At 48.8% G+C, this 17,824-nt stretch overlaps 1 protein-coding gene and 1 non-coding gene across 2 annotated transcripts; one reads left to right on the top strand and one right to left on the bottom strand.

The window, feature by feature from the left end:
• Positions 1 to 143: 143 nt before the first annotated feature.
• On the bottom strand, positions 144 to 17,821 carry TCFL5 (transcription factor like 5; the record flags this gene model as incomplete). Its single annotated transcript, XM_036420046.1, has 6 exons — positions 144 to 890; positions 11,701 to 11,842; positions 14,468 to 14,711; positions 15,971 to 16,133; positions 16,692 to 16,878; positions 17,382 to 17,821. Coding segments are annotated over 6 exons (1,299 nt in total), but the record flags the coding sequence as incomplete, so codon positions are not given.
• LOC118708666 lies at positions 16,221 to 16,371 on the top strand. The gene has a single exon (XR_004984691.1). It is a non-coding gene; the product is annotated as a small nucleolar RNA SNORA1 (small nucleolar RNA).
• Positions 17,822 to 17,824: the final 3 nt, after the last annotated feature.

A 17,824-nucleotide genomic window follows, 5' to 3' on the forward strand; every position in this document is an offset into this window, starting at 1 on the left:
CAGTACCCTCCGCACCAAGGTCTAGTCTGACCCACCTGCTTCTTTTGTGTAAAACTTCTGTCTCTGACCAACAGTATTTATTGACGGTGACTTTGTATTGCACTAAGCCAGTTGTAATGAATAAAGCCACTCGTTTGAAACACTCAGTTCCAAACAATAGTTTATTACATGAAAAGGAATGACTCTCAGTGTGAAAGCGAAGTCACCAAGCAGCCCGCAGTGACATCGCCTCTATGGACCAAAGGAGCTTTAAGGATGTCTCTGGGAATTCCTAGCAAAATTCTGCAATGCAGTCCACGTGACTGGAAGCCGTTGCAAGGGGAGGCGATAAACAAATGAAATGAATTTCCAAACTACTTCTAGTGAAGAACATTTTGACTTTTCCAATTGCTAAGGGGGCATTTTTAAATGTAAAGGAAATAAGTAAAAAGCAGTGTACCTTGTAAGACTAAAGAAATTACAAAGGGTGTTAATTTTTTAAGTTATCATGTTAAGAAAACATGATGGAATCAGACAGATAATTGAAAATTACTAATTGTCACTGTGTCTGCATCCCGATGGTCTAAGAGGACATTAATGGACGAATACTTTGTTTGAGATTTTGTTCTAGATAATATTTTTACAAAATGTGCTTTCAAAGTCCCCACTGGAGTCCCAACTTGAGTCACGTCCCTTGCGAGTTGACGGTTGGCGCAGAGCTCCAGGGCTTGGACACACCCATGGCCGGGCGGAGGCCGCATGCTTCCCGGAACCAGTGTCCAGTCCGCTCACTTGATCTCCATGGCAGGGCTGCTCTGCAGACTTTCCTGCGCGGGACACGTCGCCAGGGAGTCAGGTCTGGTCAACTTTAGCCTCCTGCCAGTTTTACCGCAAAACACACTCTCAAATTCCTACAGTTGAAAAAAGATCATTAGTGTGCCAATCCATAGACATGAAAACTGCTTTCTTCGAAAATACAAAAGGTTGAAAGTAAGAGCTAACCTACTTCAAAATATACAGTTAGCCCAGGCCAACGTGGGTCAGTGGTTAGAGCGTCAGCCCACGCACTAAAGAGCCCTGGGTACCATCCCGGTCAAGGACATGTACCTGGGTTACTGGTTCACAAATCTACATCACATCTTACTGGGGGACTGTATGATAAAAACAGGGATTTAAACACTTTGTTCATATGTTGCATTGACATTTATTTTTATTTAATTTTCCAACAGCTTCTCACAATACCTGGTCACACTCTAAGAGTTTAAAAGCAACCACATTTGCATTTGTTATTTTACTGTGGTAAAGTATATACAGTATGAACTTTACAGTTTTAACCATTTGTAAGTGTGTGATTCAGATGCATGAATATATTCACACTGTTGTATAACCATATAAATTTCCAAATGTCTTTTTTTTTTTTTTTTAAAGCATAGCATTCTTAAATAATTAATCTGGGTTTATATGTTTTTTATTGTGGTAAAATATATATACAGCAGGAATTTTACCATTTTAACCATTTGTAAGTGTACAATTCACTGCCATTAAGTACATTCACACTATTGTGTAATCATCCCTTCCATCTATTTCCAAGTTTTTCTTTTTTTTTCTTTTCTTTTTTTAAATATATTTTATTGATTTTGTACAGAGAGGAAGGGAGAGAGAGAGAGAGAGTTAGAAACATCGATGAGAGAGAGTCATCGATCAGCTGCCTCTTGCACACCCTTTACTGGGGATATGCCCGCAACCAAGGCACATGCCCTTGACCGGAATCGAACCCGGGACCTTTCAGTCCCCAAGCCGACGCTCTATCCATTGAGCCAAACCGGTCTCGGCTATTTCCAAGTTTTTCATTAGCCAAACTGACACTCTGCCCCCAGCCCCAGCGCCCAGCATCGACCTCTGTCTCTGTGAATCCGACTCCTCTAGGCCCTCATGTGAGTGGAGCCACAGGACTTGTCCTCCTGTAACTGGCTTATGCCACTTATATGTCCTCCAGGTCCCTCCATGTTGCAGGTGTCAGGACTGCCTTCATTTTTATGGCTAACAGTCCTTTGTGTGGATAAAGCACATTTTGTCATCCATCTATCAATGGACACAGGTTGCTTCCACATTTTGCCCATTGTGAATGATGCTATTGTGAACATTTTCATACAAGTATCCATTTGGGTTCCTGTTTTCAATTCTTTGGGGTAAATACCTGGAAGTAAAATTGCTGGATCTTATGGTAGTTCTATGTTAAACCTTTTGAGGACCCACCAGGTAGTCTTACATATGGCTGCACCAATTTATTTTTTCCATCTTTATTGTTTAGAGTATTACAGATGTCCTCCCCTTCCCCCACCATTTCTCCCTCCACCTGGTTCCACCCTAGGCCTTCTCCACCTTATTGTCTGTGTCCATAGGTAATGCATATACACATACAAGATCTTCAGTTAATCTTTCCATACTCCACTCACCCCTTCCTTCTGAAATTCGTCAGTCTGTTCCATGTTTCCATGCCTGATTCTATTTTGTTCATTAGATTCCTTGTTTATTTTTTTAGATTCAATTGTTGGTAGATATGTATTTATTGCCATTTTATTGTTCATGTTTTTGTTTTTTTAATCTTTCCACCCCCCTTCTTCTTTTCTTAATGAATACCCTTCAACATTTCATGTAATACCGGTTTGGTGGTGATGAACTTTTAGCTTTTTCTTGTCTGTGAAGCTCTTTATCTGACTTTCAATTTTAAACAATAGCTTTGCTGGGTAGAGTAATCTTGGTTGTAGGTCCTTGCTATTCACTTTTAACATTTCTTGCCACTCCCTCTGGCCTGCATAATTTCTGTTGAACTATCAGCTGACAGTCATATGGGCACTCCCTTGAAGGAACTAACTGCTTTTCTCTTGCTCCTTTTAAGATTTTCTCTTTAACCCTTGGCATTTTGATTATGATGTGTCTTGGTGTGGTCCTCTTTGGGTTTCTAGTTTGGGACTCTCTGCACTTTTGGACTTGTAATTCTATTTCTTTCACCGGGTAGGGGAAGTTCTGTGTCATTATTTCTTCAAATAGTTTTCAGTATCTTTCTCTCTTCTCTTTCTGGCACCTCCATAATGCGAGTGTTGATACACTTCAAGCTGTCCCTGAGGCTCCTTATACTATCTTCATATTTTTGGATTCTTTTTGCTCTTCTGGTTTTTTTGTGTTTGTTTTTTGTTTCCTCGTATTTCAAATGATTTGATTCTCAAAATCCTGTACTCTACTGTTGATTCCCTGTAAATTACTTTATTTCAGTTAGTGTAGGCTTAATTTCTGACTGGCCCTTTTTCACAAAGATCCTTGAATATCTTACTAAGTCCCCTGAAGCTCTCATTAAGATCTTTGAGCAACCTTATAATCATTGTTATGAACTCTGAATCTAGAAGTTTCCTTGCTTCCATTTCTTTCATTTGTAATATGTGTGTCTCCACATTTTGGCTGTTTCCCTGTGTTTCTATGTATTAGGCAGAGCTGTTATGTCTTCTATGTATTAGGCAGAGCTGTTATGCAATTAGTAGAATGGTTTGTGGATTAGCTGTCCTGTAGGGCCCAGTGACTCAATCTCCTTAGTTACTTGAGCTGGGCACTCTAGGTGCATGCCCAGTCTTGTTGCAGTTGAGCCTTGATTTCTGTTGAAGAAGTCACTGGAAGGAGTTGACCTCCAGACCAACTGGCTGGTGACCAGCTGTGTCTACAATGTAAAAGCTGCTGTGCAGGAGACACTCGACTGTAACAGGATTTGCTTCATTAGGGCTTTGGTGCTCACAGAATCTGACCTTTGACGGTGTTACTTTTGGAGGTATAGGCTCTGCGGCCTCCCACGGGTCAAAAGTTGGCCACTGCCTGCAGTCATTCTGCAGAAGCTACAGAGAGATCTGCAGATAGCTGCTACTTATTTATATTGGGCTAAGAAAAGCTCAGGCAAGGCCCAGCTAGGCAGGCTGGTACTGGTGCCAGGTCTTGGGCCTTTTATTGATAGACTGGTGGTCTGGTGCACAAAATTCATGCATGGAGGAGGGAGAGGGGGAGGTGTTCCTCAGCCCAGCCTGCACCCTCTCTAATCTGGAACCCTTCGAGGGATGTCCAACTGCCGGATTAGGCCCGATCCAGGACCACTGGTTCCTAACTGCTCACCTGCCTGCCTGCCTGCCTGCCTGATCTCCCCCAACTGCCTCCCACCTTACTAGCCTGATCACCTCCAACTGCCCTCCTCCCATTGGCATGCTCACCCCCAACTGCCCCCCCCTTGCCAGCCTGCTTGCTCCCAACTGCCCCCCCCCCCTTCCTGGCCATTTGCCCCTAACCACCTCTGTCTAGGCCCCGCCACCATAGCTTTGTTTGGAAGGTCTCCCCAGTCTAATTAGCATATCACCCTTTTGTTAGTATAAATTTGAAGCCAGCTGCTGCTTGTTTGAGAGATTTTAAGAAAATATGAAGCTTGAGCCAGGACAGACCATTCATATAGAAAAGCCACTGCAAACAGCTTGGGTGGGGCTGCCAATCGGATGGGGCAGGGTCTCAGGGAATCACCGGGTGGAGCAAACAGTGTGGGCCAAGGCTGATGGAAACTCAGATATGGCTGCCAGTCAGCTCTGCAACAGGGGAGGTCCCAGCACAGGAACAACGACCCCTGCGAGCACCTCTGGGATAAAGCCGCCTCTGAGCTCCTGCCCGATGCCAGACAGTCTAGTCTCTCCCTGTATGTGTCTGGGCCCCCACCCTTGGAGCTCAGAGAAGCAGGACCATGTAAGTTTGTGCTCGAGCCCTTTAAGAGGAAAACCTGGGTCTCAGCAGCTTCTGTGTCACTCAGCCACAATTCCTTCCTGTTTTTTACAGCCTGAAATTATGGGGACTTCTCTTCCCAACTCTGGAATCCTGTGCTGGGGGTCTGGCGTGGGGCTGGGACCTCCCGCTTCTCATGGGAGGCCTTGGAGATACCCTTCCCAATCCAAAGCATGCCACTCGTGGGTGTTGGACCAGCCCATTCTGCAGCTCTGCCCCTCCTACCAGTCTCAATGTGCTTTCTCCTTCACTTCTCTAGTAGTAGGACTTACACTGAGCCAGATTTCAGGTTCTGAACGATGGCCGTTCTGCATTTCTGTATTAGTAGTCATCTTGATGTGGCTGAGAGGTGGCGAGCACTGGTGTTTATCTATGCTGCCATCTTGGTTCCCCCTCTGGCTGCACCAATTTACAATCCCACCAGCAATCCCAAAGGCTCCAATTTCTCCACATCTTCGTCAACATCTGATTAGTTTTTTATTTTGTGTTTTTTTCTTCTGTAGCCACCACAGATGGTATGAGGTGATATCTCACTGTGTTTGCATCTCTCTGATGAGTAGTGATTCTGAGCATGTTTCCATGTGCTCACTAGCCATCTGCATGGCCTCTGTGGAGGTGTCTTGTCAGGTCCTTTGAATCAGGTTTGTCTTTTGGTTGCTGGCTGTAAGAGGGTATAGTTCATTCATGCCAGGAAGGTAAGTGGCAGCACTCTGTGGGCACTGGCTGACCCCAGTCTCCTGGAGTGATAGGCACTCCACTGGACTGCAGTCTCAGTGGTATTATGACCAAGGATCCTGCCATGTACAGCTTCACTCAGAAGCCATATATATATATAAATATACTCTAAACTTTGTAAGGTTTTAGTGCAACTTAAGACAAATCACATGTTGATAATTCCCTGGGTTCTGATACCCAAAGCCCCAAAATAAAATATCTGCCCATATTGAAAGGGTCAAATTTACTTTAAAAAAAAAAATTCATTTCAGAGAGAGGAAGGGAGGTGGGTGAGTGGGTGGGGGAAGAAACATCAATTTGTTGATCTACTCATCCATGCATTCATTGGCTGATTCCCATATGTGCCCCAACCAGAGATTAAGCCACAACCTTGGGTGCACTGGGATGATGCTTCAACCAGCAGACCTACCCAGCCAGGACTAGAATTTACCTTTTAAAATCTACATTAATAATTGCTGAGACCGGTTTGGCTCAGTGGATAGAGCGTCAGCCTGCGGACTCGAGGGTCCCAGGTTCAATTCCGGTCAAGGGCATGTACCTTGGTTGCGGGCACATCCCTGGTGGGGGGAGTGAGGAGGCAGCTGATCAATGTTTCTCTCTCATCGATGTTTCTAATTCTCTATCCCTCTCCCTTCTTCTCTGTAAAAAATCAATGAAATGTATTTTAAAAATTAAAGAAAAGAAGAAAAGAAAAAAAAGACTTAAGGCTCCGGCCAGAGCGAAGGCCTGGGTCGCGGGTGCCAGAGGAAAACTGGTGCTGGCAGTCAGGGGAAGGAAGGCTATTGCACGACTCTTCGTGCAAGGAGCCTCTAGCAAGCGAATAAAGCCCTGGCTGGTGTGGTTTAACTGGGGGGTGACATCCTGTGCACTGTAAAGTTGCCAGTTCAATTCCTGGTCAGGGCGCATGCCTAGGTTGCAGGTTCACTCTCTAGTCAGGGTGCATGGAGGAGGCAACTGATCAACATTTCTCTCTCTCTCTCTCTCTCTCTCTCTCTCTCTCTCCCCTGCACCCCCCCCTCCTTTCCTCTCTCTCTGAAATCAATAAAAACGTATTTTCTTAAAAAACTAAATAGAAGCCATTTCTCAGATGGAAAAAAGTACTTGGAGAGATTTTCTAAGCCATCTTCACACATGAGGCTAACCCTGGCACACCTTCATTTTCAGTATTTTGCCGGAAGTGGGTTGAGCCATGCTCCATCTGGATTCTCCTGGGGTCCCGGGGAACCAAGTCCCTGGGAGTTGGGGTGACTGTGAAACAGAGACAGGGGCCTCATTAACCTTCCTCAGCTGAGCTGAAGGTCAGCTAGTCGTTGTCATTCTGCTCTCTCAATTAGCATCTGTTTTCATCCAAACAAGTGAAAAGGCTGAGTTTTAAGGGATTTTTACGATTTATCAGAACACCTTGACATGCCGTCTGGCCGAGCTTGATATTCATGTTAGATGTGTAAATATGAGAATGCCAATAACAAAAACTGTATTTTTTAAGAGGAAGGAGGTGGTTCTGATTACATGTCAGGAAGTTATGATGAGTAAGAACTCATGTCAGCAGAGACAAAGGGTTAAAGACACACGAAGGTCTTGGAACTGATACAACAGCCACAAACCAAGTGGAACAGGGCATGTGAGGGCCTAACCGAGCTCTGAATTGTGTGACCTAGACAGAATTCAAGGGGACAAATCCAATCTCAGTGGGAGATGTTATACAGGTCTCTGGGGACCAGAGGGTACAAAATCACAATTCATAATCTTGACCTAACAAACATGGACTTCACCAAATGAAGGGTGCACGTTCTTTCCAAGTGACCACAGAACCATAAAAAATTGACCACAGCCCTAGCCGGTTTGGCTCAGTGGATTGAGCGTTGGCCTGCGGACTTAAGTGTCCCAGGTTCAATTCTGGTCAAGGGCACATGCCCAGGTTGTGGGCTTGATCCCCAGTAGGGGGCGTGCAGGAGGCACCTGATCAGTTATCCTCTCTCATCAGTGATGATTCTCTCTCCCTCTCCCTTCCTCTCTGAAATCAACAAAGAAATATATATTTTTTTTAAAACAATTGACCACAGGAGAGGTCACATAGTAGTCTCAATAAACCTCAAAACTACTTTTTATCTGACCATCTTCATTGATCACAACGTGAGAGACAGACAGACAGGAAGAATGAAAATCTGTGGGAAATGAAAATCCTCCTTTGCAGGACTCATGCAGAGACAAACTAAGGACATCAGACTTGGAGATGATGAGGCGTTACCCTGCACTGGGGATGTTCCCCAAGGAGCATGGAGACCAGTCTGCTTTATATTCACTGACCAAGAGGTGAGAAAGGCTGAAAGTAAATGAAGTAAGCCTGCAACTTAAGCACCAGAAAATCTAAACTTAAAGAGAGGAAAATAATTAACGTAAAAGCAAGTTAGGACAGAAAACACTCCTACTGACCCCCTGTTCCCAACCCAAGAGGCCAAAACAGACCAGGAGCCGGTGCTCCGGGAAGACCCCAGCAGAGCCAGGCCACTGGGTGAGGGACAGGAGGAGGGACAAAAGAACGAGGTCAGAACGAGCTCATCAGCACAAAGCTGCGAAGCACCCCCCACACAGTGGGAGGGTCTCCCCACCCAGTGCCAGCCCACCACACCAGGCGGCCACTCCCCTTCCCTGGGAGCAGGGGCCCTGTTGGAGGGGATAAGGAAGGGGTCACGTGCACTCACTGTGCACCAACGGTGAGGTCCCCAGCCACTCCACTCCCAGACTGTTTGAACGGGGGGCAGGGAGTAACATTATAGAAGAAGGAAGGGGAGAAGGTGCCCCAAGAGAAGCAGGAACACCAGGGAGGGTGGTGACCTGGGGACTGGCGGCGGAGGTCAAGGTCAGGTCAACACAATTACCTTTGACCCATCACTGGCTAAACAGGCACTAGGCAGTCCAAGGCAGTTGGAGAAAGGAGATGGGACAGGCAATTCCTTTGAGTGGTGCAGCTGAGTAGCAAGGAGGGGGATAGTTGCTGGCAGGGGACATGGGCCCGGTTCTGAAAGGTGAGTAACTATGGAACAAGTAACAGCACCTTTGCACCTAATCACCAAGCAGGTGCTGAAGGAAAGTGACCATCTGGCCAAGCTGTCCGTCCCCCGACTTCAGGTGGAACCAGAAAGTGCACAGCAGAGAGGCAGGGATGAATGACAGCCGGCTGGGGAGCCCTGTGACCTTGGACTGGATTCTGAGTGGGGATAGACAGGACAACAGGTGCAGTGTAAATGTTGCCTCTGAACTACCGGTAACAGTGTCGGTATGAACTCCTGCCTCTGGCCACGGGTTCTAGCCCAAACACACACCGGCCAGGTGAAAGCGGCCTTGTGTCTACAACTACCAAAGGTTCAGAAAAATACAGATTCTGCACAGAACGGAGCAAGTGGGCAACATGCCAACAGCTGGAAGCTCTGGGCGAAGCCAAGAGGGTATACGAGGGGCTCTCAGTCCTATTCTTGTCATTCAAGTTTGAAATTGCATCAAATTTTAAACTGCCATAAGTAAGTGAAGTGAGCCATCTAAGTGCACAATCCCTCAGACACCTGGATGCCACAGTAACTAATGGAGGGACCCCCACTTAGAGGCTGCTGAATATAATGAAATGCAAACCCCATGGCTGGTCACTGGTTTGGGGGAAAACACAGCTGGTCGTTTTAAAAGCATTTTGGGGACCTGTGACTATGAGACAACATCAGAGAACTACAATCAATGTAGGGAGCAGGACGATGGCCTGGTGAGGAATGCGGATGACACACGAGCAGATGCTCAGCGGAGAAGGGTCACGTTTGCAGCTGTCTTTGAAGTCGCCCCACAGATGTGAGTGAGGCTGCTGTGCTCAGGTATCTGCCCTGCAGCAGGCTCATCAGGAAAATGACACAGCCAGGCACCTACTTGCTGACAAGGACCCACCGCCCCTGCAGACTCACCGTCACCCCAGACACTCAACAGTCCGGGAAAGCCGTGGGTTCCACCCCGTTTCTCCCTGTCCACCCAGCAGCTCAAGCCAGAACTCCGAGTGCTCCCCAACCCCTCCTCCAGCACGCCTACATCCCAGCCCAGCAGTCTCGGTGAGTGCTCTGTGACCTTCAACCAGGGTCTTCACCTCCACTCCCGCCCCGACCTCTCCCTTCCCAGAGTCCAGGCTCCTCACACAGCAAAGCGGGCCACTTGCGCCTGACCCCTGCGAGGCTGCGGACACTGGCCTCAGACGGCCGCACGGCCGTGTCCCTTCCTTGAGTGCTGGAGACGCCACCCACGGGCCAGTTTATTTGAAGTATGACTGAGCAGAAGCCTGGTTGAAGCAGGAAAGTTTTGTGGAATAAAATGTGTACTAAGATAACTCAGGAAAATCACTTCAGACTCTCATGCATCGTACTGAAAACAAAGACATTCATGCAAGTAGGGGGGTGAGTTACTGAGAAAAAGCGAGGGCCGCATGTGTTTAGGCTGTTTGCTCCCTAATTCCCCCCTTAACTGGCGTCACTCCAGCCCGTTTCTTGATGTTCTTATGATCTGATGCAGAAACAATCTTTAAATTCAATATAATTAAATTTCAGAAATGCCCAGGATTCATACTGTCCATAAAATATAGTACCTATAAATCAATCTGAGAGTGTGTGTATATTGAACAAGGTTTTTGCTGTTGTAATTCCTCCATCGTACTTGAATGAGTTCTATTAATAATTCTCTAATAGGTACACAGAGCCAAACATTAAATCATTTAAAAAGTATAAAAGCTTTATTTTATTAAAATAACCCACAGTCTACCCCTAACAAACAGTGTTAAAGAGCAACTGCATGACAAACAACCGTAAGTGATCCGTAAGAGGGAATCCAACATAAGCATTGCTTGGAAATGCAATTAAATAGACAACGAAAACCAGGACGAAGATGAAATATGAAGCTCACATGACGCAGACAAGGAAAGCAGAGCAACTCAGCACGCCCGGCCACGTTTGCAGCGTCCAGCATCTGGACACAGGCGGCTTTTTTTAAAATCCTCACCCAAGGATGATTTCATTGATTTGATTTTTTTTTTTTTTTTTTTTTTTTTTTTAAGAGAGAGAGGAAGGGGATGGGGGAGAGAGAGAAACATCATTGTGAGAAACATTAACCAGCTGCCTCCTGTATGCACCCTGACCAGGAATCAAACATGAAAACTAGGTATGTGTCCTGACCAGGAATCAAATCCACAACCTTTTGGTGTACAGGACAACGCTCTAACTGACTAAGCCCTGGCCAGGACTTGAGGCTCTTTTTTAAAAGGTTCCATATTTGTCACACCAACCTCAGCTTGGTTCTCCAATCAGACTCGTGCTGCGGCTCACTTCACTAAAGCCTCATCACCAGTCAGCCTCACCGCTAGCTCTGGAGCCCAGGTGTCCGGGGGAGCTCAGCAGCCACAACTGCCACCACCGGCACTCTCTCCTCTGAACCATGGAAGAGGCGGACGAGACCTACACCAAGCACTCAGTTCTAGGGGGACCCAAGCTCACTCATTCACTGGGAATCCAACAGATGGTCAAGGACATGCTGGCCCCAGAGCCCCAGGTCAGCCAGTCACCCAACCCACACAAGGGTCTCTCTCCCGCCTTTGGAGGCACTGAAATCCAGACCATTCACCTGTCATTTACCTGCCCTTTGCTTGCTTTATCCCTTTGGGTTTTCTGAGGGCAAAACCACTTCCTCCTCCAGTCTCTGAAAGCCCTCTCGCCCAGTCCAACCCACCCAACAGTGCTCAGCCTGTGCGACCGTCATCTCCACCACCGTGGAGCGAGCAGGCCAGGCGGAGCCACTTCACTCAGTGACAGCACGTGCCACGAGCGAGCTCTGCCCACAATGACTCTGTAACGCCCGATTCCGGAAACAGAGGACAGTTTGAGATCTTCAGGGAAAGGGACACATAAAAACACGGAGGAGCTGACAAACTCCTGAAACTCCCCCTGGACTCAATACTCACCTTTTTTATATAATAGGTTTTTATTGATCTCAGAGAGGGAGCGAGAGGGAGAGAAACATCAATGATGAGAGAGAATCATTGACTGGCTGCCTCCTGCACACCCCACACAAGGGGTCGAGCCCACAACCCAAGCATATGCCTTGACCAGGACTTCCTGGTTCAGAGGATGGCGCTCAACCACTGAGCCACGCTGGCCGGGCAATACTCACCTTCTTCAGAGAATCTCCGTGGCGCTCCTGAATGTACTTTAGGAACGCAGTGGTCCACTGCAGGGTTGTGGCCTTATCTGTCTCAGCGTTGCAGAACGGGACCAAAAGATTCAACTCATCACAGCAAATGCGGATTCTGCGCCTACAGCAAAATCCAAAGCAACACAGAGAATCTGAAGCAAACACAGAGCTGAGCAAATGTGTGTCACTTGAAGAGTCAGAGCTCAGGGGCCTGGCACCGTGTGCATGGGCAAAGGCCTCCGTCCCCCAGAGCCTGGGGCCCACGACTGCCCTCGCAGAGCTCCTTCCCTAGGCCACTCCTACCCTGGGCACCCTCCTCGGAGAGTCTCGCTATTTACTTCTCAGGGGCCAGGGTCAAGGATCTAGACCACATGTGTCAAACACAAGGCCCGCGGGCCAAATCCGTCCCGCCAGGCCTTGCAATGTGGCCCGCACCGCGCTGTCATCACTGCACTCCGCTGCGTTTCCATCACAATGACAGTTTATGACTGTTCAGTAAACCATTCGGCCCGCGATTTAGGCTGGATTTTAGATTTTGGCCCCTTCTCTGATTGATTGAGTTAGACACCCCTAGTCTAGACCAACGACAGACCCAAACCCTAAAACTGGAAGCAAAGGGCCGTGTTCTTTATTGGGCAGGTCACCCTCTCCCTCAAGTAAGCTGCCTGCCATGTGCCCGGACGAAGATCCCAGCCTCACTTCGCCCAGGGAACTGGTTCAAAAAGGACCAGACAACAGCCTATTAGCACCTGGAAACCTGGGCTCCTTCGAGACCATTTAAATCACAGCTGGAGGCACGATGAGGCCAGCTGTAACTTTCACCATATGGCTAGTGACGTGCGGAGCTGACCTAAGCTGACACTGAACAGTGCACGGGACATGACCCTCGTCCTGGCCTCCCACTGAACACGCATGACTTCACGACCTTGTGAGCACAGCTGGCACTTAGTGGTGCTCTCACCTCTCATCAGCTTGCTTAATTTTAACCCAAACCTACATAGTAGACAGTAACTCTTAGAGACGGAAACTCAGGGCGGGAAGGAAAGAGCTGGCGGAGGCTGTTGTAGACTAGGACATGGCAGAGTGAGAATGGAAACTTCTGCTGTGAGCATGTGAGGCTTTTCCCAGAGCAGGTGCTCAGCACATGTCTTCTACAGAAATGCCAGAGGAGAGATGCTGAGATGCTGGTCCCACAGGACTGGTGAGCTCAAGGGGGTGTGTGCATCCCAGTCCCTGGTATCGGCTGGCTAAACTGTATCCCTTTGGAGCAGGGGTGGGGAAACCCGGCCCTCAGACCATATCTTGCTCTCGAAATCATTTGGTCTGGCGCTATCAAGGCATTAGGGATGAGTTAAATGTTTGATCAAATGTAGCAGCTAACTTTTAAAAAATATATTTTATTGATTTTTTTTACAGAGAGGAAGGAAGAGGGACAGAGAGCTAAAAACATCGATGAGAAAGAAACATCGACCAGCTGTCTCTTGCACATCCCCTACTGGGGATGTGCCCACAACCAATGTACAAGCCCTTGACCGGAATCGAACCTGGGACCTTTCAGTCCTCAGGCCAACACTCTATCCACTGAGCCAAACTGGTTTCGGCTATAGCAGCTAATTTTAAGCTGATAATCTTGTCTGGCCCAAGAATGATGTTACAAATATCCAAACGGCCCTGGGCAGAAACAAGGCCCCCACCCCTGCCTTAGAGGTAACCTGCCTCAGCTCCACCATGGACTTCGTCTTGGTGCAGCTGCACCTCTTGAGCCTCCTACACACACTGGCCTGCATGCTCAATGAATGACTGCGTTAACTCTGTGTTAGAAAACTTCATGTAAAACCCCAGCTGCAAGAGAGAAACACTAACCACCCCGACTCTACGCAGAAGCTGCAAATATATGTAGAGACAAAACGACTTAACAGTTTTAAACCCCTTCTTCCCCAACATTCTTACGGGAACCAGGACAAACTGGTGACAAGGGCTGCAGGGGAACTGCCTGCAGGCCACACCCCCATCAGGAAGAAGGCATGTCCATGCGGCTGGCCTGGCTGGCACCTGGGAACGTAGTAGTATTTCCCACCATCGTGAGGTAACAGAGGCTCCCTGTGCCTGAGCGGCTTGCACAAACAATGTGGTCTGCATGAAACACAGGCTTTCCTTCTGGGTCTGGAGCCTGACTGTGTGCTGGGCAGGGGACACCCACAGGACTGGTCCCAACACAATCTCGGGCATGGAGTCTGCTGACAGCTTTCACATGTCCTAGAACTCAGTGCTTCACTCCCCAGCAAAGAACCATTGGGAGGCCCCTCCCCCATCTCAAAACTTTCCATGTCTTTTCTTTATTTATTTTTTTTAAATATATTTTATTGATTTTTTACAGAGAGGAAGGGAGAGAGATAGAGAGCCAGAAACGTTGATGAGAGAGAAACATTGATCAGCTGCCTCCTACACACCCCCTACCGGGGATGTGCCCGCAACCAATGTACATGCCCTTGACCGGAATTGAACCTGGGACCTTTCAGTCCGCAGGCCGACACTGAGCCAAACCGGTTTCAGCTCCATGTCTTTTCTAAGCGATCAGGATGGACTGGGGGTGTTGGGGACTCTAATCCACCCAGCAGAGCCAACTCCATGTTTACTCATGTGAACTTATCCTCCTGCTTTTACGGAAAGGTGCCTGTTATCACTAATATGTCGATAAGTTAGGTGACCACACGCTCCAAAGCTCGGTCCCACACACACACGTTACCTTCTGTCCCTCTCCATGCGGTTGTGCCTTTCCCTGCGCTGTGACCTTCCGCCGGGGGCGCTCTGGGACTGCTCTCCAAGGTGGGACTGTGATGACTCTGCGGACTGCCAGGCGCCCTGGGCGGTGGCGGCACCTTCACCCACGTTCTGAATCTCTCCGAGGGCTCTTCGCTCCACACTGGTGTCCAACTGACGTATCCTACTCCGATTCCTCTTATTTATCGCTTGTTTGCACAGCGCTTCTTCTTTGCAAAAGAAGAAAAAAAGTAGAACTTTAATTATTTATTTTTAACTTACCGCCAGTAATGCTGAATATATTGTTGGCATCTTGAATCCAAGACATAAACATTAATGGGAAAGGAGCACAGAGACCCGAAGAGGACGAGCTGGACACAAAGGCAACTCCGTGTGAGCATCAGCTCCAAGCTCCCCATTCCAAACACCAAACGGGCACAACCCTACAACTAAGTCACATATGCCGAGTGCTCACCAGCACAGCCTTGCCCAAGCCCCCCTTCTTAATCCACAGGCGCTGTCACCTCAACACCCAACAAGTTATTTGATTTTTCTGATATTCAGAGTGGGGGGAAAGCTGAAATTATTCTAATCAGTGGTATTCTACCTGCAATCCTCAGAAAAGGACAAAAGTGGTTAAAGATTCAACTCACCCTCACCTTTCAAGTGATTCTTCCTACATGAGGGGCGATCACATCAGAGCTACAGAAATACATTGTTTCCAGCAGACACAGAACAGCCCACACCTAACTGGTGGGTGCGGTGATGTGCATCCCGAGAAGCCACATTCAGAATATTGGACAGAGGGAATTTGCAGGCATTGGTAATGCTTTATTACCTAAGCTGAGTAACAAGTACAGGAACTAATCACTCTTAACCTTCACACCTGAAATGTTAACCTACGCTTTTGTAGCGAGTGTCACAAAAACAAGGAGAAAATCAGTTACTGCCACGGGAGGAAGCAGCAGCCCTCTCCCAGCCGGTGTTCACAGCTCCCGGAAAGCGGAAAGCGTAGTGCCAGCTTACTGGTGGGTGACTGAAAACCAATCCTTTCCAGGGAAAGGGGAGAGTTAACATCTGAGGAAAGAAGTTTGCCTCAGTAGTGTCTTTATCACCTGAGGGCGGCCCGCCTCCAACTCAGACCTCCGCCCACCCGCACTGTCCCCTAAAGCTTCTAGCAGATTTCGGGCCTTACTCACAAGGAAAACAAAAACAAACAAGCCTGTGTGCTTTGCTGACTTGAAGGTAACTGAAACTCCATGTGAATCTATCATTTTTGTGGTGGGGTGTTTACTACCAAGAACAGGCAGCCCCAAACGCAATGTTCCAGACCAAGTGTAATACGGGCAATTGCCGAAAGTGGGGTGGCGAGGGGAAGACACTTCCAAGACTGGTCATGTTCCTAAACCACCGCCCCCTGGACAGACCACAAGGACAGGAGGGCAAAGGTCGGGCAGAAGTACCTGTTCCCTTCCACTTGGTGGCTTACCTCCCACTTTAATCCAAACCTGCTCAGGCAAAGCTTTATTTCTACTACCTAAAGTCTGCTTCGTGGATTCAATTTCTTGTTGGTAACAGAAAGAAAATGCTCTTGGTAATCCAATATCCTGATGTTTGGCAGCCTCAAGTATAGAACAGGAGTTATTAGAACTCTGGAAAAAATGAAGCAACGGGAACTTCATCAATATGCGCCTCCTCTTTCCTGTACAAATGCAATGCAGTAACAGCAGTGACGTCAAAGCTATTAATATGCAACATGAAAAGCTTAGGTCACAGAGGACTTCTGAAAATTCCCTAACCAATTTGTTAATGTGGGCTACACTGACACACAGGTTATGCTTCCATCAGAGTAATTTTATTACAGTGGTGGCAATGAGACCTGTAACACTTTTTGCAAATAAAAAAAATCCTCTAACCACATAAATGCTCTCAATTTTATATGTTGTTTCTTTTTGTATTAAATTTTGGAGAGAGGAAGAGAGAGAAGCACCCATGTGAGGGAGAAACACCAATCGGTCACTCCTACTCACGCCCCAACTGGGGATGGAGACTGCCCTAACCAGGAATGGAACCCGCCACCTTTGGCTGGATGGATCAACACTCCAACCAACTAAGCCACAAATGCTATGCTAGCTATTTGAAAAAGTTAAAAAGGTCCATGAAAGAACCTAAATAAAGAACTTCACGTCACTAAAAGCCACTGTCTGCACCTGTGTCTGTGAGAGGCTGGAGCCCCCTCCAGAGGAGCAGGCATTCGCAGTGAACAGGGGGTAGGTGAGCTGCAGAGTAGTGGCAGCGGCAGCAGTCTTATTTTTCACTAACGCTGTGCATTTGTTTTGTTGCTGATGAAGAGGAACGTTCATTAACTCGGATGGATGTCGAATAAGAGTCACCAAACTGCGAGACAAAAGAAAACCCAGAAACACGTGATGATTCGGCTGGAAAGCTTCCTGAAACACGGCCACCATTTACATCACATCTAGCGGTGACACTGCATTTCCCAGAGGTGCTCCAATCTGTCGGAACACACCAAGCAATTGTCAACTGGTGAAACGGACAAGCTCAACCTTCTTCCTCACCGAGGGAGACTGTCACCTTTTAGTTATACCTCCTCCTCCCGTCACGCCCTGGACACCACTCTCTTTTGAGAGCCATCCTCCAAAATCATGGCTCTGCACAAAATGGGGAAACCACAGGGAGGGGATGGATGGCCAGCTGCAGGGTTACGGGAGCAGGTAGGCTGGGAGTCTCCTCAGAGCCCGCAATCCGTCAACCTCCGGTAAGGCTCCTCACCCATTCATTCCCAGCGGACCTGCTTCCTGCCGATGCAGCCTCCGCCCCGACCCTCCCTCCACCCCAGGCGGCCAGACCAGCCCCGCCGCCCGCGGCCCGGGACCCACTTGTTGAGCGCCACGCCGGGCTCGGGGGGCTCGGCGCCGCGCGGCGCGGGCGGGGGCTCGGCGGGGATGCTGTTGAAGCGGTCCTCCAGGCGGACGCGCACCGCCGACTTGGCCCGCGCCTCGCAGGCGCCCTCGGCGGCGGCCGCGTTCTCCTTGCCGGCGGCGTCGGGCGCCTTGGGCCGCGCCGCGCCGGAGCCCGGGCCGTCGGCGCCCGGCGTCTTCTCGGCGGCGGCGGCGGCGGGGGGCGCGCCCGCCTCGCTCAGCAGCATCATGCGCAGCTCCTGGAAGTCGATGTGGCCCAGGCACGGGTTGGCGCCCGCGAAGCCGCCGTCGGCCAGCGCCGGCGGGCACAGCAGCGGGTACACGGGCGCCGCGCCCCCGCCCGCCGCCGCCGCCGCGCCGCCCGCCGCCGCCGCGCCCCCCGCCGCCAGGAAGGCCGAGTT

Source organism: Pipistrellus kuhlii, unplaced genomic scaffold (assembly GCF_014108245.1).
Source record: "Pipistrellus kuhlii isolate mPipKuh1 unplaced genomic scaffold, mPipKuh1.p scaffold_m20_p_60, whole genome shotgun sequence".
In the NCBI taxonomy this organism is placed as follows: domain Eukaryota; kingdom Metazoa; phylum Chordata; class Mammalia; order Chiroptera; family Vespertilionidae; genus Pipistrellus; species Pipistrellus kuhlii.